Raw genomic sequence first — 17,495 nt, 5'->3', positions numbered from 1 at the left:
AGGGAATTTTGCTATTTTTTATATGGTGATCAGGAAAGGCCTTCATTGGGAAGGTGATGCTTGAGTAGAGTTCTGAAGGAATGAGCCAGGGAGATACTGGAAAATGGGTGTCCTAAGATGAAGGAGAGCGAAGGTTCTGTGATGCAAGTGTGCCTGATGTATCCAAAGAATAGCAAGGAAGGATGTTTATTGACTAGAGTAGAAAAAGAGAAGAGTGGGCTCAGAGAGGTGGTGAGAGAGCTGATCATGGAGGATCTTGTAAGGAACTTAATTTTTACTGGGTAAGGTGATTTGATCGGAGTAGGGATGTGATTGATAAGTTACTTACTCCCCCCCAGGTTAAATTTAAATTTTTTTTTTTAAAGATTTTATTTATTCATTTGAGACAGAGAGAGAGAGAGAGCATGAGCAGGGAGAGAGGCAGAGGGAGAGGGAGAAGCAGGCTCCCCGTTGAGCCAGGAGCCAGGAGCCTGATGTGGGCTCAATCCCAGGACCCTGGGATCATGACCTGAGCCGAAGGCAGATGCTCAACCATCTGAGCCACCCAGGCGCCCCCCCAGGTTAAATTTAAACAACTTCTTATTATGGAAAATTTCAAACATATACAAAAATAAAGAATGGTATAATGAACTCCTGTATACTCATCACCCAGCTTCAGCAATTATCAACATATGGCCAGCCTTGTGTCTTTTCTCCATTTACCTCCCCTCGCCTCCCCGATTTTTTTTTTAAGATTTTGTTTATTTATTTAGTGAGCACTCAAGCTGGGTGGAGGGGCAGAGGAAGAGGGAGAGAGACAATCTCAAGCCAACTCCACGCTGAGCTCGGAGTCTGTCTTGGGGCTCTATCCCATGACTCCAAGATCACAACCTGAGCTGAAATCAAGAGTCTGATGCTTAACCGACTGAGCCACTCAGGCACGCCCCCCCCACCAGATTAATTTTAAGCAAATCTCAGCTGTAGTATAATTTCATACCTAAATACTTGTGTATTTTTTAATGCATAAGAAAACTGCAATAGTACTACTCTCCAGAAACTTAGCAGGAATTCTTTGGTATTAACAAACATTTCCCTGTTTGTCTCAAACGTTTCTTTCTTTTTCTTTTGCCAGTTCGTTCAGGTCTAGATCTAAGGTCCACACATTTGGTTGACGTGTTCCATTTCCTTTTTAATCTATAGATTCTCCTTTACTTTTTTTCCTTGTAATTTATTTAAGGAACTGGGTCATTTGTCTTATTGAATTTCCTACATTCTAGATTTTGCTAATTGTATCTCTGTGGTCTCATTTAATATGTTCCTCTGCCCTCTTTATTTCCTGTAAACAGGGGATTGGATCTAAAACTTGCTAAGATTGAAGTTTGATTTTATGATAAGAATATTTTGTATGTGCGGATCTATACTTCATATTGCATCATATCAGGAAATATGGAACGACTTCTTGTCTTTTTTATGATGTTCAGATTGATGGTAGAATTAGGTGTTGTTCACCCATTATTAAGTTACTCCCATCAGCTTTTCTTCTAATGGTTTTAGTGGTCATTGATAGGCTTTACCTAGATGAATTATTTCATTAGGAGTTGCAAAATAGTTTTTCTAATTTTATTGGTCTTCATATAAAGAACAACTTTTCCTAATCTATTATTTGGTTATTCTCAGATATAGTCCCTACAAGAAAGACAGGATAAATGCTTGATTCTTACATAATTCCTTCTCCAGATCTGGCCAGAATTAGCCATTTGTTTAGAGAGTCTTGATTCTTTTTTAGTGATAAATGGCATTGAAAGACCAGAACTTGAACTCTAGAGGTGCTCACTGGGTTGGTTTTGTTCCTTGTAGGCCTTTCAGTGGATAGAGCTCAGAAAAAGATAAATTTAAGAGGAAATACATTATGAGTTAATGCTGAAAATTCCTATTTGAATTTAGGATTATAGAGTGTTTACTTTGATTTTATGTTTATGTATCTTTTCTCTTATGCTGAAAATCTTGGTTCCAGAATAGAAATATCACCATCATTACTAACACTGTGATTACTAAAAACAGTTTAAGATTTTTTTTTTTTTTTTTGCCCTTTTGATATATTGCATTAGGGAATGTACAGTCAAATTGCTTTGTGATAAAGTTACTTAAAATAATTTCTCTCTTTGTAGTTAAATGCCAACTCAATATTACACTTAGGTTTGTTCATTTCATTTTGCTTTTATTTTTAGAGATTGCACTTCTGATTTTCTTTAATAACTATATAAAACATTTATGTGATTCCAAAGTTGAATACATAAAACAAGGTAAAATCAGAGAAATCTAGTTTCAATTCCTGTCTCTTCTACTCTTCTTATAGTCTATTTATTTTATTATATATATGTGTGTGTGTATATATATAAATATATATATTTTTTTGAGAGAGAGAGAGAAAGAAGGGGTGGGGGGCATTCCTCTAATAATGTACAGAGTGTTATTTCCCCATAGCCATAAACTTTTAGATTTTTGCCAATCTCATAGATATGTAATGGTATCTCAGCATAGTTTTAATTTGCATATCCCTTATTATAAATGTGGTTGAGCATCTTTCCATTTGTTAAGAGCCATTTGAGTATCTTTTTCTGTGGACATTTCATATTTCTTTTCCATTTTTCCATAGAGTTGTTGTTCAGTGTCTTCTCTACTTTCAGAATCTTTATATAGTAGGAATATTAACCTTTCTTCTTTCCTAGTTTATCATTTTTCTTTTTACATGGCTAATTTTTTCCTACACAAAAATGTTTTAATTTTATGTGGTCAAATTCAGTATCTTTGTGTGCTCATGCAACTAATCAGTTTTCTTCTTATTGTGATGTTTATAACCTAACATTTTATTTTATTTATTTATTTTTTAAAGATTTTATTTATTTATTTGACAGAGACACAGCGAGAGAGGGAACACAACAGGGGGAGTGGGAGAGGGAGAAGCAGGCCTCCCGCCGAGCAGGGAGCCTGATGCAGGGCTCGATCCCAGGACCCCGGGATCATGACCTGAGCCGAAGGCAATCGCTTAATGACTGAGCCACCCAGGCGCCCTATAACCTAACATTTTAAAAGACTCCTGTTGGCTGCTATGTTGGGAGGAGACTGGCAGGAGTAGGCCAAGGGGGCAAGGGCCAAAACAAGAAGATCAGTTTGAAGGTGGTGGTAATAATCCAGCGTTGGTAGCTGTGAAAGTGGTTCTGGTTCTATTCTGAAATTTTTATTGATGGACAGGATGTTGGATGTGAGAGAAAGAGAAGAGGGGAGATGACTCCTAAGTTTTGGGCCTAACATGATTCAGTTGCCATTAACTAAGAAGGAGAGGCCTGTGGGAGCGGCAGATTTGGGGGAAGATAGAGTTTGGTTATGGATATGTAAACTTTGAGATACCTATTGGACATCCAAGTGGAGGCATCAAATAGAAAGTTGAATGTGTGAGTCTGTAATTTCAGGGAGTGTTTAGGTCTGCGAATAATTATTTGGGAGCTATCAGCATGTAGAGGATATTTATTTAGGTTTTCCCTTTTTATTTATTTTTATTGAGGTATGCTTTCTATATTCTGAAATGTACAGATATTAAGTTCAATGACTGGTGACAAACATATACACCTGTGTAATTCCAATCAAGTATAGAGCATTTGTGTACCCCAGAAAGTTCCCTTGTGCCTCTTTCTAGTCAGGCTACTGCCCAGAGGCAGCTGTTGTTCTGATTTATATTACCACAACTTAGTTTCTCCTCAAGTTGATAATATTTAGGACAGAAGGCTGGATGAAATCACCAAGGGTGTGAATGTAGATAGAGAAAAGAAAAGGTCCAAATACTATGACTTGGGGAATGCCAAAGATTTGAGGGGAAAATGAGGAATTGGCAAGGAAACTAAGAAAGAGTAACCTGAAAGATAGCATGAACACCAGATGGAATGGAGTCCTGGAAACCAAGTGAAAAAGCTATTTCAAAAAGGAGTGAGGGCGCCTAGGTGGCTCAGTCCTTAAGCGTCTGCCTTCAGCTCAGGTCATGATCCCAGGGTCCTGGGATCAAGTCCTGCATCAGGCTCCCCATTCAGCGGGGAGTCTGCTTCTCCCTCTCCCTCTGCCTGCCGCTCTGCCTACTTGTGCTCTCTCTATCTCTCTGTCAAATAAGTAAAATCTTAAAAAAAAAAAAAAAAAAAGGAGTGAGTTGATGAACTGTTTCAAATGCTGTCACAAGCTCTTGAAAGATGAGGATTCAAAATTTACCAATAGATTTAGCAACAAGAGGATCATTGGTGACCTCAAAAACTGCTTTCGTGGAGTGGTGGGGCCTGAGGGCCTGATTGGAGTGGGTTTGAGGGAATGGGAGGAGAGGAACTGGACAGCAAGAACATAGACAGTCATTTTGAGGAGCAGAAAAATGGTGTAGTAACTAGAAGGGAGTATAAGATCGAAAGAGGGTTTATTTTTATTTATTTATTTATTTAGAAAGATTTATTTATTTGAGAGAGAGTGCCTACACGCAAGCAGGGGAGGGGCAAAGGGAGAGAATCCTCAAACAGACCCCCGCCAGCACAGAGCCCAACATGGGGCTCGATCCCAGGACCCTGAGATCATGACCTGAGCCCAAACTGAGTCAGATGCTCAACCGACTGAGCCACCCAGGTGCCCCCCTCCCGTTTTTCTTTATATGAGCAGTATTTCAGTATCTTTGTGTGCTCATGCAACTAATCCAGTAAGAGGGAAAGCTGAAAATGGGAGAGAATTGCTTGAGTGATGCCCTTGAGTCAGCAAGAAGTCAGCCCCTGGGGGCGCCTGGGTGGCTCAGTCGTTAAGCGTCTGCCTTCCGCTCAGGTCATGATCCCAGCGTCCTGGGATCGAGCCCCACATCGGGCTCCCCGCTCAGCGGGAAGCCAGCTTCTCCCACTCCCCCTTCCCCTGCTTGTGTTACTGTTCTCGCTATCTCTCTCTCTGTCAAATAAATAAATAAAATCTTAAAAAAAAAAAGTCAGCCCCTGAATGCACAAGGAGGTGCTGGTCTGAGGTAGGGGCCTAGGCAGTTCATCCATGGTAGTAGGAAGGAAGGCAGGTAGAGGTGTAGGTGAGAACATGCAAAAGGTCTCCTTTGGTTGTTTCTACTTTTCTGTGACACAGGAGGAAGGAAGAAAGGGAGGGAGGAGAAGGGAGGGAAATGGAGGGGAGGGGACAGAGGAAAGAAATGTCAGAGGTTGAGGAAAGAGGTCTAAGTTTGAATTAGTGTGAGAATGGAATTGTTAATATATCATCACTTCACCCCCAAGCTTACTGATAACAGTTGTGTAACTTTGATAAGTTACTTATGTTTGCTACACCTCAGTTTGTTCATGGAGTAGTAACCCATCTCTTAAGACCATTGTTGAGGACAAGTTGAGGCAACATCTCGCATTGTTCCCGACCCATAGTAGGTATTTAATAAAGGGTTATTCCTTTCCAAAGTGTAGCAATAAAACTGTTAATAGATTATGTGCAGAATAATACTTGTAATCTAAAATACCATGTAATCTAAAACTTTTTCAAATGTGCATTTAACATCTGTTGAACTTACATATTCAGATTCTGGAATTGGATAGTCAGGTGCCACATTTTAAAAGTGAATTAGATCCTTTTCTCCTGGTTTGCCACTTACATTTATAGGGACTCATTGGATAAATTTGTCCCACTAGTTTGTTGAAAAGATGGTTTTAGTTACATTTTTTAAAAGTTCTAAGTCACTATTTCAGAGTTCTGTTTGATCTCTCTAAGTTCAGTTTGGCTGTGCTCAAAAATGGAATGGGGTTGGACCTATTCGTTGCAGGTTTTAAGATCTAGGATTGATTGATTTTAAAATTTAAGTATGGAAATTTTCTAATATTTACAAAACTGAAAGGTGTAATAAATCTCCATGTACTTATCTAGCTACCACCTTAAATGATATTCAGATTAATATGGACACTTAAATGATCTTTGAGAAGATATGGAACTAACTTGTCTTGATTCACTAATGAGTAAGAGTTAAAGATTCTGATTTAATAATAATTTAATTTGAATTCCTTCAATCATTATTTTATTCATTGATTCATGCAACAAAATTTATTGAGGGTCAGCTTTGTTCATCAGTGCCTTATGGCTAAGAGCCTTGCCTGATTGCAAATATCAGCTCTGCTACTTACTAGCTGTGTTGCCTAAGGCTAATCAGAGTATTCTAAGCTTCAGTTTCCACCCTGGCAAAATTAAGATAATACTAGTATCTACCTCATAAGGCTTGTTAGGAGGAGTAATTGAGATACATTGGCTTGCTCAGTAAATGTTAGCTGCTGTTATTATAAATATCATTTCTCCTTTTCCTCCTCATCTTTGTCTTCCAGAGTTTGTGCTAGGTGTCGTTGGAGAGTATGAGAGGATTAATACATAGACCTTCACCTTGAACTAAAATTCCAAAATCCCACAGTATTAGAGCCAGGGGAGATTTTTAAGATTCTCTAGTTCGGCAAGCCCAGAGAGCTTTAGTGAATTGTCCAGTATCACAGCATCTCTTAGAGGCAGAGCCAGGCCAAAGCTCAGGTCCTTCAGCTGTGAATGCTCTTGTTACAGAACGGCTGCTCTGTTGGTTTGACTCTGCCCCACTCCTTAAACCCCAGTCCTTCTAAACTGACAGTCCTGACCTGACTGTTTTCCAGGACTCTCTGCCTTTTCAGTGTGCAAAATCAAAGTACACGTGAGGCTTTTTGCACATATCAGACCTGAATATGCCCTGGACACTCTCCGTAAGATTCCAAGGAAGACTTGATAGGGAAGGTAGACAGGCGGTGTCTCTGTGTAATTACAAAGATGTTTTTATCTTCCTCTTGTATCACAGCCCAGGAGTTAAAGTCACTGTTTGAAAAAAAGTCCCTCAAAGAGAAACCTCCAAGTTCTGGAAGGCAGTCAATATTATCTGTACGACTAGAGCAGTGCCCTCTGCAGCTGAATAACCCGTTTAACGAGTATTCCAAGTTTGATGGCAAGGTAAGTAAAAATAAAACTTTGTCTTTTTAAATAAAACCTCAGTTGAGTGGAATTGTTTTTGTTAGTGTTGTTATTATTAGATTTAAGGTGTCAAAAACGACTCAAAGTAATTATAGAATGTCGTTCACACTTCTATGACCGAGGATGTAAAAAGGTCTGAATTTGGGCTTAATACTGTTTCCACAGCAGTATGTTTGGGGGATTAAAACAAAAACAGTCTTGAGATATTTGGACATGTATTTTTTCCCCCTGTTTCATCTTCCAAGTATACTTGAGGATTTGGGTTGGTTGGGTTGTGGTTAATCAAGGCCTGATTGTGTTGGGAAAGCTTTGAAAGTGGTTCCGGGGAGGCAGTTTGCATTGTTTTGGTCTGATTCTTTATTATAACTGTAGAAATTGTTGAGGTTAGAGCTTCATTTCAGAATTCTAGGCCGTTGTTTTTATGTCAGTATTTCATGGTTGGGAATCTTGTTTGACACTCGTTATGCAGGATGACTTAATTTTTTTGTTTGTTCTAGTAATTTGCAGTTTAAAAATTAAAACGTGTCTATTTTCCTTTTAGAAAAATGGCCACTGTTCTAGGCTGAGGATGGTTGCACTTGCAGCACCCTCTCCCCCGACATGCCCTGCCTTCTGTGTCTCTGCGCGGAGCTGAGCTGGGCTTCTTTCAGGAGACAGTAGCAGTTGATTTTTATATTTATTGCCATTATATTTGCTGTCTGGCAGTGGCTTGGGGGTGCTCAGTGATGGCTTCTTGCCTGGAGGGGTTGTGTACAATTTGTCTTATTTTAACACCACTGCAATTAATAAGCATACAGGCTCTTTGCTTATGTTTGCATTTTTTTATATTCAACTTCTGGTTATGTGCTGGTTCTGTCAGTTGTCATCTTTGAGCAAGGAGATGTTTTCTTTTTGAAACACTTTTACCTCATAAGGTTCAGCATGTTTCCATATGTTTAAGGAAGCTTATATGGCCATGGGCAACTGAGGTTATTGATGTTGGTGGGAAAGGAAAGCCAAGAACTAGAAACAAAATGTATAAGTTACATAAAGATACTAATTTGCTCAGGAGTTGCCCCCCCAAAAATCTAAAAGGACTTTTAGTAAATGAGAGATTGTATTATAAAGCTTCTCTTTAGCCTGCCCCTACCAGGACTCCTGTTTCTTCTTGTGGAATGTAGCGAAGAGAAGGAAGGGTCCCCCTAGGGGACAATAATGTCAGTCTCTGGAAAATGGAGAGTTGGACTGTAGGATTTGTTTTTTAAATACTACAGTTGATTCATTTAGATATGTTTGTGAGCGTTATTATTGGAATTAGGTTACATGGCTGGAATTTATTTGCTTCCGTTGTCTGATACCATCTCATTGTTTGAGGACATAATTGCTGGAATAATTACTATGTAAAAATACTTTGATGCCAACAAAATAGCACAGATCTTTTAAAATATTATGTCCTAGAATTCTTATTATACCATTAGATTTTATTTTATAAATTGCTTAGCTTTGGATTTGACAGAAAGTTATAAAGTGTCCTTGGTATGTATCTAACTTTTGAAGTGCCAAGGAGAAATTAAAAAAAAAAGTGTGAAGAAGCCATTTCCTCAGTCACAAAGGAATTATTTTTACTAGATGTGGTTATACTTAAGGCTCTCCATGCTTTTGTCATATCAAATCTATTTGTAATCAGCAAAGGATATGTGCATGGAGCAGTCACCATTACACTTGGATTAAGAAAGATTTATATATCGATAAGTCTATCCCATGATGTGATGCTGTTTTATTATTATCCTCCATATTACAAATGCTAAAATACAATTAAACTCTTGTTCTCATCTATTATTTAATATTGATGCGTTTGGCAGATATGTAATGAAAGTGGCTAATATTTGAAGGATATTGTACTGTACATATTAAATTAGTCTTTCTTTATCTTTGTGAAATGCATCAATATGATATTCAATGACATCTCAATGATTAATAGAGAATTATACTTGAGTCAAGCCTTTTTGTAACCTAGAAATTAAAATGACTATTCAAATAACACCTCAAAATGATCAAATTAGCATTTTGTGATTGCATAATAATGGGATTGTAGTAGTTATAACAGCACCATGGCTGCCTCTAGAGTTAAGATCATGTCAACCCCTTGATAATAAAGTCTTTTCTGTGAGAGTCGACTTTAATAATTTCCAGATTGATTCTTCCCTTAAATCATTTGACGTTCAGCACTAAATTTTTGTTACTGTTGTAACTTAAAATTATTTTATTTTTATTCAGCTCATATTTAAGAAGTGAAATGAGTGACCTATTTTAATGATTCACCATCTTGTCACTGAACTCCATGCTTTTTGCCTCAAGTATAAGGGTTTTTCATGGACTTTGATAGTCCCTTTTTTTTTTTCCTGCAAAGGTTTGTTAAAGCCACTAAAATATGTATGGAGTTTTCCCGTACAAATATTCACAGTGCTTTTCTTGGGAATAACGCTTGCCTTATTTACATAATTAACTGAGTTGCTTAGGTCTCTTGGGCAAATGATACATAATTGGGGAGAGAAGGTGACAGGGAAGAGTTTGGGGTCTAATTAAATATGCTAAAAAACTACTTAATTATGTATTTCCTCAAGAGACTGACTGCTGTGAAATCCTCAAGATTAAACGTTAGATTTGAAAAAAGGTTTTTGTTTTTGGTATGGCTTTACAATTACATTGTAGGTAAGCCAGCATATCTAGTGTCTTTAATGGTTTGTGCAAACTGGATTGTTGTTGGTTTTAGTGATTCTAAGGGTAAGCATCTTTTAGCTATTGTGCTAAATTAAAGCGAATACTTTCAAATAATTTGTGGTTCCTGTAGCAGGTTAATAATTTCATTTTTAAAAATAATGGTTGATTAATAATTTCTTAGAGACATACAGTTGAGAGGGAAAGGTTGTGCTTAGGCATGTGCTTTGTTGTAATTTCAACAGTTTTTTGGATTTGGTTTATTATTATGTTTATATTATCTCTTTGGTAAATTGGCAATGCTATCTGTGGCCTGTTTTAGATTCAGTAACTCTGTTTACTGATCATTTGAAAAAAGTCAGAAAGAGATTGCAAGTGGTTTTAGGGAATGCTTGGTCACACAAGGCAAAACCAGGCTCAGCCATCTGCCTGCATTTTTTGGGCGTGTTGAAAACAGGACCTCAAATAGCCTAATTAACAAAATCTCTGTTCTAGAGATTGAGATAATCCGAAAACTTCTTGTGACAGTCCTTCTGATTTCACTGTATGTGGGAGTTGGGTGTGACAAGGAGTTGCTTTGAGGTGATGAGGGAGTGGGCTCTACTGCTAAGTGAACACTCATTCAGTACTTAAATTTAAGTATCCCCGAATGTGTGGCTTTCTGCCCAGTCTTTCTACCTGTTTCAAGTGAGGTCATGTTTTTGCAAGTATCTAACCCTTTCCATTCCATGCCTTATCACTTAACTTGAGAAACTTGCTAGTACATCACCACTATTCTGGTTAAACTGAGTTTGCAAATATTATCATCATTAGTAGACCGTTCGAATTTTATTTTATTTTCTTTATTTATTTCAAAAAAGATTTTATTTATTTACTTGAGAGAGAGAGCAGGTGAGAGAGAGAGCACGAGTGTGGGGGCAGAGGGAGAGGGAGAAGCAGACTCCCTGCTGAGCAGGGAGTCCAACTTGGGGCTCAATCCCAGGACCCTGGGGTCATGACCTGAGCCGAAGGCAGACACTTAACCGACTGGGACACCCAGGCGCCCCTTATTTTATTTTTTAAAGTAGGCTCCACGCCCAGCTTGGAGCCTGGTGCAGGGCTTGAACTCACAACCCTGAGATCAAGACCTGCGCTGAGATCAAGAGTCAGCAGCTTAACTGACTGAGCCATCCAGGCACCCCCATTAGAATTTTAAATACCCATTTCCTGTCAGTAGAGTTACTAACAAAGAAATGATATTGATTATCTGTTGTGACATCTTGGTCAGGTTTTCCATCTCTCCAAACCTCAGTTTCTTTACCTATTAAAGAAATGAGAGTTCCTTCCTCACAAGGCTGATGAGACCATCAAATAGGATAATAGTAGGATAGAGCACCTAGCACAATGAGAAGCAGTGTAATTTACTTTGTGACCTATTTTGTATTAAGACCTGAGTTTGAATCCTGGCTCTACCCCTTAACAGTGTGACCTCAGGCTAGTTACTTAACCTCATGAAGCTCCAGTCCTCATATGTGGGTTGAGATGATGATAATATATCTTTCTCATGAGGATTAATTGAGATAAGGTCTATTTACCAAGACATGTAGCACATAATAGGAAGCACTCAACAAATATCCCACTTCTGCCCCTCTCTGTAAAGGATGAGGGCCAGTGATGCCATCCCTTCTATGTACTTCATTAGATTACTGACAGGATTGAGTGAGAGGAAATGTGTTCTTGAAACCACAAGTTTAGAATAGCATCGTTAAACAAGATGTGCAGCAGACTGGGTGAAGGTCTCTCTGAAGTCCAGCGAGTTCAGTGAGGTTTTGGCCTTTAACTTTAAATAGGAAGATTGAGTCAAGTAATTACTCCCTTTTTTTTTTTTAAACATCATAGGAGAAGGTAGTTCAGTATTGTCATTGTTTGGCAGTTTACTAAAATGTTAAATATTTATTTGACTTAGCTAAATTCTACTCTAAATATAAGGAGAATGTTTGCCTTAACAAGTGCTTAAAAAAGCAGAACCTGTTCTTGTTCATATAGACAACTGTGACTTTGATTGTGTTAACTTATTAGAAAGTAACCATTTCTCTGTTAGAAACTGTTTTAACCGAAGCTGCAGAGAGCATGGGGGAAGGGATAATTCATGAGTGCTAATTGCTTGGCTGTTAATTTTCATAAGTGTTGATAGAAGCAGTTCCTTAAATTAAACTTTGTTTAAAATGTATCAGGGGAAATATTCCACAATGTCGAGCCTGAAGTGAAAATTAATATGAATGCTGTGGCAATTAACACATACTGGTTAATAGCTTTTAGCAGCATTTTGGGATGATAGTCCTTAAATACATTTTTGCATGCTGCTCTTGTTTCAGCATTGTTCCAGTCTATGTCTGGATAATTATGAACAAATGTTTTCTACAATCATTGGCATTAAATAGCTCTCTTCAAAGAAAGTCACTTAAAAAACTTCACAGAAAAACATGAAGCCTCTGAGAAATGTGGCAAACTCAGAAAAGGTCAGCGAATTGAATTGTGTTTAAAAAAATTGCCTCAAGAGGAAAATGCTCCTCATTTGAACTTGGAATATTTGCTATTATAATGGCATGGTCCCCTCTAATATGTTAAGTGACTTTAGTTCAGGGTCTCTTTCCGAAAAATTATAATCTGGACTTTATTGCTGGTTATGTTTCTAGACAGCAGCTTTTGCTTAGGGCTGCCTGAGCTGAGGTGTGGTCTTGAGCCTAAGAGCCTTCTGGCTTTTGAGTTTCTTTCTTTCTTTTCCACCCCTTAAGTTGACCAGCCCCCACCCTTCGATAAAATTGCTCCAAGGTTCACTTGCTTAGTGCCCATCCAGAGACAATCTAAGAGTGTTTTGAATTAGGGCATTTTGAATTAGGTTCTATATGTCCTGCTCTTCCATTTGCTTCTTTTTACATACCTTTTTTTTTTTTTTTTAAGATTTTATTTATTTATCTGAGAGAGAGAGAGCAAGAGAGCACAAGGGGGAGCAGCAGGCTCCCCGCTAGAGGGGAGCCCAACGCGGGGCTTGATCCCAGGACCCTGGGATCTTGACCTGAACTGAAGGCAGACACTTAACCCACTGAGCTACCCAGGCTCCCCTTTACATACCTTTTTAAAAAAGGAGAGTAAGTCCCAACATCATTTTAGCAGTTATTCCCTCAGCATCTTATCTGTGACTGTATTTTGTTAGTCTTCTTTTTCACATACCAGTTTTTATTAGTCTGTTCTATTTATTTTTTTTTAAAAGATTTTATTTATTTATTTATTTGAGAGAGAGAGAGAAAAGGGAGAGTGAGCACGAGCAGGGGGGAGAGGGAGAAGCATACTCCCTGCTGAGCAGGGAGCCTCATGTGGGACTCAATCCCAGGACCCTGGGGTCATGACCCAAGCTGAATGCAGATGCTCAACCCACTAAGCACTCCCAGGTGCCCAGTCTGTTCTATTTCTAAAGGAAGATATTAGATATTTGCTACCTTTTTACACATTATAGTATACTAATAGAAGTACCAAATTCATTATTTTAAAAACATCTTTTAATGAGGTTATTTTCCCCTTACCATTGTATTAGTGCATTTCTCTTCTTGCTGCTTGACATTGTACTGAAAATCCCAAGGAGAGATTTTGGGATTTCTTTCTGGGTGGTATTCAAAATGAATTAAACAGGAATCTTACAATGGAAGACAGTGTTTTCAGCATTTGACTCTGCAGTTAAATTCTGAAGACTGAGTTCTTAAAACTAGCTTACTCCGTTCTGAGCTCTTTCTGTCCAGACCTTGTTTCTGCCAGTCTGTAGGGGCTTCCTCTGATTGTGGAACAATCTTCTAGAAATTCCTGTCAGAGGTAGAATTGACCATTAGTTTTAGAGGCTTTTCAAAGGAAGGCAGAATTTTGCAGTAGGAAGAACATATTTGTCGGGCTTGAATTAGAATACCAACTTGGCCGTTTACTTGCTGGGTGATATCAGGCAAATCACTTTACCTCTTTTTTTTTAAGATTTATTTATTTATGAGAGAGAGAGAGAGAGCACAAGCAGGAGGGGCAGAGGGAAAGAGAATCCCAAGCTGACTCCACACTGAGCACGGAGCTCGACACGGGGCTCAATCCAAAGACCCTGAGATCATAACCTGAGCCAAAACCAAGAGTTGGATGCCCAACTGACTGTGCCACCCAGGCGCCCCTCACTTTACCTCTTTGAGCCTGTTTTCGTATGTATAAAATGAAGTTAATGTTATCTTTAAATGTTGTCACTAGGATTTAATGAAAATGGGAAATGCATACATAACAAAGTGCCTGGTGCATGGTCAGTGCTGAGAGGTTTATTAGTTTCCTTTCATTTTACCACAGTGCCATTCATTTGCTTCATATTTAGTGAGGGCCTACTATGTACCAGACACTGTTAAGTAGAATCTGGATTCAGTGGTGAGCAAAAACATAACCTGGTTTCTGACCTCATGGAACTTTTTCTCTTGGCTGGAAGATGTTATATAAACAGTCATCCAACTGAATGCAAAATTGCCATCACAGTATAATCACAACTAATTAATTACTAAGTACCAGGGAGAGATAGTTGGGGCCTTCAGAGTGTTATCATAGGGGCATCTGACCTACTCTAAAGGGTCAGGGATGGTATCCCTGTGAAAGTGACTCTTGATTTGAGAGCTGAAGGATGAGTAAGAGCTAAGTAGGTGAAGGGGGAGGAGAAAGGATGAACAGAGGGCCTGAGGCAAGGGGTAGCTTGGCAGTTTTGAGGAACCGGAAGAAGGGTGTGTCACTGGGGACCCAAGGGTGAGGTACAGTATGGTACAAGGAAAAGCTGCAGGGGCAGGCCATGTAGGTCTGGTGGAATTGTCCTCTTTAAGAATATTGGCAAGCCTTTGACAAGTTTAAATGAGGAGGTAAGGTAATCAGATTTGTGTTTTGAAAAGATCTGAAGGGAATACACCTGAGAAGGGTTTATAAGGCCAGAGAGACCAATCAAGAAACTTTTTGCAGTGGTCCAGTTGGGAGAGATGGTAACTTGGGCTTACTTACTGGTGATGTAGAAGGAATGGATGAATTCAAGAGGTATTTAGTAAGTAAAAGTGGTAGGACTTGATGATGGATTGCATGTTAAGGAATAGGGAGAGAGGGGTTTCAAGGACGATATCCAATCTGATTCTGGCTTGTAGAACTGAATGGATGATGATTTCATCCCTGAATTAGGAAGCACAGAGGGGCGCCTCAGTAGTTCAGTTGGTTAAGTGTCCAACTTTTGATCTCGACTCAGGTCTCAATCTCAGGGTCGTGAGTTCCAGCCCTGTGTTGGGCTCCATACTGGGTATGGAGCCTATTAAAAAAAAAAAAAAAGGCACTGAAAGAGGGCCAAGGATGAGGCAAGATGTTACCTTCATGAGCTAGTTTGGGCCTGGTGACTGCAGATCACAGCTTCTTACCATGTCCTTGAAGACACTACACAGTTTTGGTGGGGTGAGGGGTGTGCGGCGTACCCTGCTTGTTTGGTTTGTATTTGGGGCCTCTGAGGCTGGGGTCTCTGAGGCGAGAGTGGGCTGGGAGCCAGGAGCCTCTTCTTTGTTCCCACTTCACAGACAGCTTTGGAACTCTGGCTAAGGAATTGCCCTGGAAGTTGGTCACCTCTTCTCTAAAATGGGTTGTACTCTCAGATGCCCAACCCAGCTCACCAGGCTTTTAAAAGGAGAAAATGAGAGAGTAATTTTAGATGAGGCAGATGTCAGATGTCATTTAAGAAAATATATTGATTTTAATTCTTGGAGGTTAGAGGACTAAGAGGTAAAACATGGACATATTTTTATTATAACAAGATTACTGTTGTAGTACTCTCTTCTTCCTAATTAATTACCAGATTAGTAGATGAAATCTGGTTGGGATGTATATCAAGCACTGAGGTTCCAGGAAAAGCCTAGGAGACAGTCCTTGTAGGGGTGGCATGTTGCAATGCTAGGCATGGTGGGATTTTATACTGAGTGTCCTCATATGGGGCACCTTGCTCCGTATAATTTTCAGTAAAGAGATTTCCTTGTCCCTCAAAGTACTAGGCCCTGATTTTACTGTCTTGAAGAGAACTATGCAGAGAAATCAAATGACAGCCTAGGATCACTCAGCTGGACATAGAATCTAAGTGTTCTTATTCTCAGAGATTTTTATTTTCATTCTTAATGACATTCATATTTACATAATGGAAACTCGAGTTCTAGAAAACCACATGGTAGAAAGAACACAGTATGGAATCAAAAGATGTGGGCTTTAGCCCTGGTCATGCCATGGGTCCTGGGACAAGTCACCTCCCATCTCTAAGCCTCAGTTTCTGCCTGTTTAGAATGAGGAACTTAGCTTGGATGACCTCTTGGATTCCTTTTGGCTTTAAGGTTCTGTCATTTTGTGATTGGGGAGGTGATTGTCATCAGTGACATGTAAGTTATACATGGGGAAAACTTGAACTCGTGAAGTTTTGATCTTTTACCTGTATGTTGGTACTTTCCTCTTATAATTGATTATAACAAAGCTGGGATGTAGTGAGTGTTACCTCCATTTTACAGCTGAGGACACCGAGGCTCAGAAAGAGAAAGTGATGTGCTCATCGATACCCCACTAGTATGTGGCAGAGCGGGAGTTCAGCTCCCTTTTCCTTATTCCAGTACCACAGCTGTTTTTCCCACACTCTTTTACTCTTTTATGGAGGAAACAAAAAACACTGTTAATAATAGAAAAAATTTTAAATTTAAAAGCAAAAGGATTTTCCCTTTACCAGTGCACTTGAAATCTGACAGACTGTTTCGGATCTTATTGTCAGTTGTGTCTGTTGGGTAAGTTACTGCATCTTGTAAGCCTCAATTTTCTTACATGTAAAAAAAGAAATGAGACACTGGGGCTGGGGAACGATGCAGTGCTTTATATGTGGAATGTAGTGTATGTCCCACAAATGCTTTTTTATTTCCACTGCCCTTCCTGGTGTGCAGAGTGGATTCATTTGTCTATCCAGCCAAGAAATTATTTTCTAAGCATCTATACTGTACTGGTTCGTGTCAAATGTTTATTACATACAGGCTCTGTGCTATGTACTGATAAAGAAGACAGGACTAACTGCCCTGGAGGATTTGAAGGTAAGAGTGGCCATAGGGCTAACAAGTGGAGGCACCACACTTCACAGTCAGAGTTGTGCCCTGTGCTGGGGACTGTGACAGTGGTCCATGACATCAGGAGCATGAACGACTAACTGTAGGATAAATGTGATGGGTAGTGTAGTAGAGACCATGGGAGTGTGGAGGCAGCAATGATATTCATCTAGTTTGTTATCATAGTTGGGTTGTCTGAACTTTGATTATACTAATTCCTAGACAGCAGAGACTTAACTTTCGTCACTCTTATTATGAAGCCCAGCATGGCACTCTCCACATGTAAATGTGGAAGTTTTTTTAAATGGCAGTGATGAATTTCAAATGTCATTACTCTTTGAGGCTTGCAACTACATGGCAGTATCATAAGAGCTGTGTTTTATTAATATCTCCACTCCTTTCTGTTAAATTGAAGTTTTAACACCTAGACAAAGATACATGTAAGAAAGTAAGTTTAGGAAATTTGCAAAATATGCTACTATGCAACCAAAGATTAAATTGATTTGTTATATGTGCATTTAGCTACAATTCATTTTAATTGTCTGTATGAAGTTAAAAAGTATTAGTGTCAGATAAAGATTCATCACCAGAGCGTGATTTAAGGCTGGTGCTGAAGAACGCGGGCATGTGTTCCGGCAGATGTTTGTATAAGGC

The 17,495-nt window shown here is 39.1% G+C and overlaps 1 protein-coding gene across 12 annotated transcripts in view; it reads left to right on the top strand.

The window, feature by feature from the left end:
• The window catches only part of MAPKAP1 (MAPK associated protein 1), a 281,556-nt gene that overhangs the window by 36,361 nt on the left and 227,700 nt on the right, over window positions 1-17,495 (top strand). For all 12 annotated transcript variants that reach the window (XM_078061769.1, XM_078061768.1, XM_078061773.1 and 9 more), the window contains one exon: window positions 6,842-6,990. In XM_078061769.1, coding sequence (XP_077917895.1) covers window positions 6,842-6,990 — 149 coding nt within the window. The remainder of the gene's footprint in view (window positions 1-6,841; window positions 6,991-17,495) is intronic.

This window comes from Halichoerus grypus, chromosome 14 (genome assembly GCF_964656455.1).
Source record: "Halichoerus grypus chromosome 14, mHalGry1.hap1.1, whole genome shotgun sequence".
Taxonomy (NCBI): Eukaryota; Metazoa; Chordata; class Mammalia; order Carnivora; family Phocidae; genus Halichoerus; species Halichoerus grypus.
The sequence above is the reverse complement of the archived record's forward strand: the minus strand, read 5'-3'. Positions and strand labels throughout refer to the sequence as shown.